General features: G+C 52.9%; 1 protein-coding gene across 4 annotated transcripts in view; it reads right to left on the bottom strand.

Moving 5' to 3' along the window:
- Positions 1-675: 675 nt before the first annotated feature.
- Positions 676-3619, bottom strand: part of CHST10 (carbohydrate sulfotransferase 10) — a 25838-nt gene continuing 22894 nt past the window's right edge. For all 4 annotated transcript variants that reach the window (XM_025354841.1, XM_025354843.1, XM_025354840.1 and 1 more), the window contains exon 7: positions 676-2340. In XM_025354841.1, coding sequence (XP_025210626.1) covers positions 1803-2340 — 538 coding nt within the window. In that variant the 3' untranslated portion in view covers positions 676-1802. The remainder of the gene's footprint in view (positions 2341-3619) is intronic.

Raw genomic sequence — 3619 nt, 5'->3', positions numbered from 1 at the left:
CTGGGAATGAGCTGTGCCACCATCCAGCCCAGTCCTGAGGGACGCCCAGACAGGGCAGCAGACCCCTCCATGTGGTGCTGCCTCAGGGGGCAGAAGGAGGTGCACCACCTGCTGTAAGCTGAGGAGGGAGGAAGTGGATCTGGAGCCTCGGAAGGAAGTCGGGGGACAGGGGAGTGGGGGTGCTGGCTGTGCAGAAATGAACAGGGTGGGCCGCTGTGCTCAGGGGCATCCTTGCTCTGGACACAGTGATATGTCTAGGAGATACTATGGTAGCAATCTCCACTTATGTGGCAAAATATGTTAGGAAAATGACCCAAATGCCAAAGGGGAGGAAGAAACCATCCCGGGGCCAACCTTTTGTTTGTGAGGGAAAACACTATTTTAATTAAGACTAGCTTTAAGGCCTTCCATTCATATACAGATCCAGTTAGATTCCAAACAGCAAAGAGGTCATCAATCAGCTCATTTGATCTGAAACTGTAACAAGACTTTGCTAAACATTGTAGAAAAATAACCCAGCATGGTGTCCTCGGCACTGTGCGTCCATGGCGGCTGAAAGCTGGGCCTCCTGTGGTCTGCCTGCCCTAAGCAGCCGTGCACGCACGCACACCTGCCTACCCCACCTGCCTGGGGCACGTGTGGCCACAGGCGCCCTTCCCAGAACCGCAGCTCATGTCAGGTTTGGCACATACATTTTATTTTACTTTCACATTGACACATTCAGGAAACCATTCTGAGAAAAGGTAGAGGCCGCCTTGAAGCAAAGCCTGACTCCCTCCTCTACCCCGGGCTCGGCAGCACCATGCAGGCTCAGGCTGGCACTCACCCCAGGAAACTGTCCCGGGTCACAGCGACCCTGGCTGTGGATGGTATCTGAGATGGTCGCTGTGGCTTGCCCTGCACCAGGGCCTACCTCGCTGCCAGGAAGTCACGCTGCTGGAGGCTACCTGGGCCATGGGTTTTATTGCTGGTGAACTTGGTTACCCACCTTCCAGTCACATGGTCCAGGATGGTGGCATGATGAGAAATGGCTCTGGCGGTGCCCATTTTGCTGAGATGAAAGGAATCGAAATATGTAAACGACACTGAATCCTGTGATGCTGGCATGTGGCCCCTGCTAGTCTTCAGCTCCAAGGTGGGAGCTCCCTGGAGGAGACAGGTGGAGATGGACCCCCACACACCACACCACCCTCTGGCCATCGCTGACCATGGGAACAAAACAGTCACAGAAAGAATGCTTTGCCTCCACAGTCGTAGCAGCACCCAGATGAAGGCCAGAGGTGCCGTTTTATTCCTCAGATCTGATGCTGCAAAAGCCTCTGTGGTTTCAGCAGTCCCCTTGCTTCTCTGTCCCTCCTCAGAGTGCTGGGTGCTGTTCCTGCAACCAACCAGTGACCCAGTGACGGGTGAGGCCACCCCAACTAGCCAGGAGAACCTCAGGGGCATCCCCTTCCTTGACACCTGAGGGAAATGGCTCCTAACGCTGTGTGATGCGTCCTCCCTGCTGGGCTGTCAAACTGCAAATCTTAAGTCTTCTCTCCCCTATGAGGTAAGCAAAGGCCAGCGACATCCTAATGACAATGGCAGGGGTGGGGGCAGGGTCCTCAGAGCATCTTACATCCGAACTAAGCTGTAACAGTCGGGGCCCTGAGTCATATGTCGAGGCAACTCACAGCCCTGTGGGAGACCCCAGGCATCCTAAAAGGAGGGGTGTGGTGGAGAAAGGGTCATTTCTGGGCTCCGACCTCCACCTGGTTAGCCCCAGGTCTAACAAAGATATTTGAATTCATAGGTCCTATGCATTAGTTTAGCAAAAAGTCTGGTTTCTGGTACCCAAAGAGCTTAAAGTCCCCTTCGAAACGTGCATACAGGCGTCGGATGTCTCGTTTGCTGATGCCCAGGAAATAGTGCTCCACCTTGGTTCTGTTATACACGGTGATGCCCGGAGGGATGGTCGGGTATGACACCAGGTGGTCAATGCCAGCCTCTTTTAAGATGTAGGGGGCATCGTCCTCCAGGGTCTCGTGGTGTCCAATCACACTGTACATTATCTCACAGGGCGCACAGAGCTCCACGTACGTCACCCAGTGAATGATGTGGTCCCCAAACTGAAGGTCTAGCCATCTGTGGTTCGGATCGCCCAGGTAGCGCACGAAATCTTCAAACTGGATCCCCCGGGTCTCCGTCCGGTTCCTCCTGTATTTTCTGATGATGCCAGGGGCAATCTCATGCCTGTACCAAGGCTCAAACCGGGGATTGTGAACAAATTTATCCTTAAATGCAGAAATAAGTCTTTCGAAGGGATCTCTTACAATAAAAAACTTGAAGTATGTTTTCAATCTAAGGAAAAAAATGAACAAGAGGTTAACTTGACACCCCAGGAGGTCACAGCCGAGGGGGCGGGAGAGGGAGGAGTGAGCGGAGCGCAGCACTGTGCATGGGACCCTCACCTGCCGAGGCTGCCGTGAACGCATTCCACATGTCTCTTACTTAATCTACTCCAAGATCCTGTGGATTAATCCTGTTATTACCCCACTTGGCAGGTGAGGAAACGGAGGCTTGGAAAACCTTACCTGTCCAAGGCCACAGCACTCATCGTAGGCAGTCACTGTAAAGACATCTATTTAATCTACATTCTGTTTTACTTGAATGATTCAAAATCATTGATTCAATGATTCAAGAATGTTTACAAATGTTGTTCCTGGGCAGAAAATCCTAAGGGCAGGAACTATGAGTGAGTCAGGAATAGATGAGGCCAGGGAAAGTTACTTTAAGGGCATGTTTTAAAAAATTCAATTCCAATTGCCAGGGGAAGGGGGGCAAGAGAAAATGGAGAGTCAGGCTTCACACTCCAGTGGGCAGAAGCGGGTCTGGGTGAGCTGCCAGCAGGCGGCGGCAGAGCAGGGCCCTGGGGAGGAGGGCCGGCAGCAGTGACAATGACAACAGTGACACCACGGAACACGGCGTGCTTACGACGGGCCAGAAACTGCTCTCTGTGCTTTGCACGTCTTCACTCACTGAGTCTCACAAAAGCCCCACGAGTGCTCAAGGCGACAGCAGGACAGTCCGCACCAGGAGCATCTCTGGTAAGGGTTGTAAGGGTGGACGGGCGCCATGCAAGGCAGGTGGCTGCAGACCCAGGAGGCAAAATCCAGCTGGTGACCTGATGTGAGCTGCTGCTTCTGTATCCTCACTCCTTTTCAGCTTTGCTGTCCCAGGCCACCTGAGAGCTACTGCATGAGAACTTTCTCACTTATTAGCTAAGGATGCCATCTTTTTTTTTTTTTTTTTTTTTTTTTTTTGAGACGGAGTCTCGCTCTGTCGCCCAGACTGGAGTGCAGTGGCCGGATCTCAGCTCACTGCAAGCTCCGCCTCCCGGGTTTACGCTATTCTCCTGCCTCAGCCTCCCGAGTAGCTGGGACTACAGGCGCCCGCCACCTCGCCCGGCTAGTTTTTTGTATTTTTTTTTTTAGTAGAGACGGGGTTTCACCGTGTTAGCCAGGATGGTCTCGATCTCCTGACCTCGTGATCCGCCCGTCGGCCTCCCAAAGTGCTGGGATTACAGGCTTGAGCCACCGCGCCCGGCCATATTTTTGTATTTTTAGTAGAGACGTGGTTT

This window comes from Theropithecus gelada, chromosome 13 (assembly GCF_003255815.1).
Source record: "Theropithecus gelada isolate Dixy chromosome 13, Tgel_1.0, whole genome shotgun sequence".
Taxonomy (NCBI): domain Eukaryota; kingdom Metazoa; phylum Chordata; class Mammalia; order Primates; family Cercopithecidae; genus Theropithecus; species Theropithecus gelada.
The sequence above is the reverse complement of the archived record's forward strand: the minus strand, read 5'-3'. Positions and strand labels throughout refer to the sequence as shown.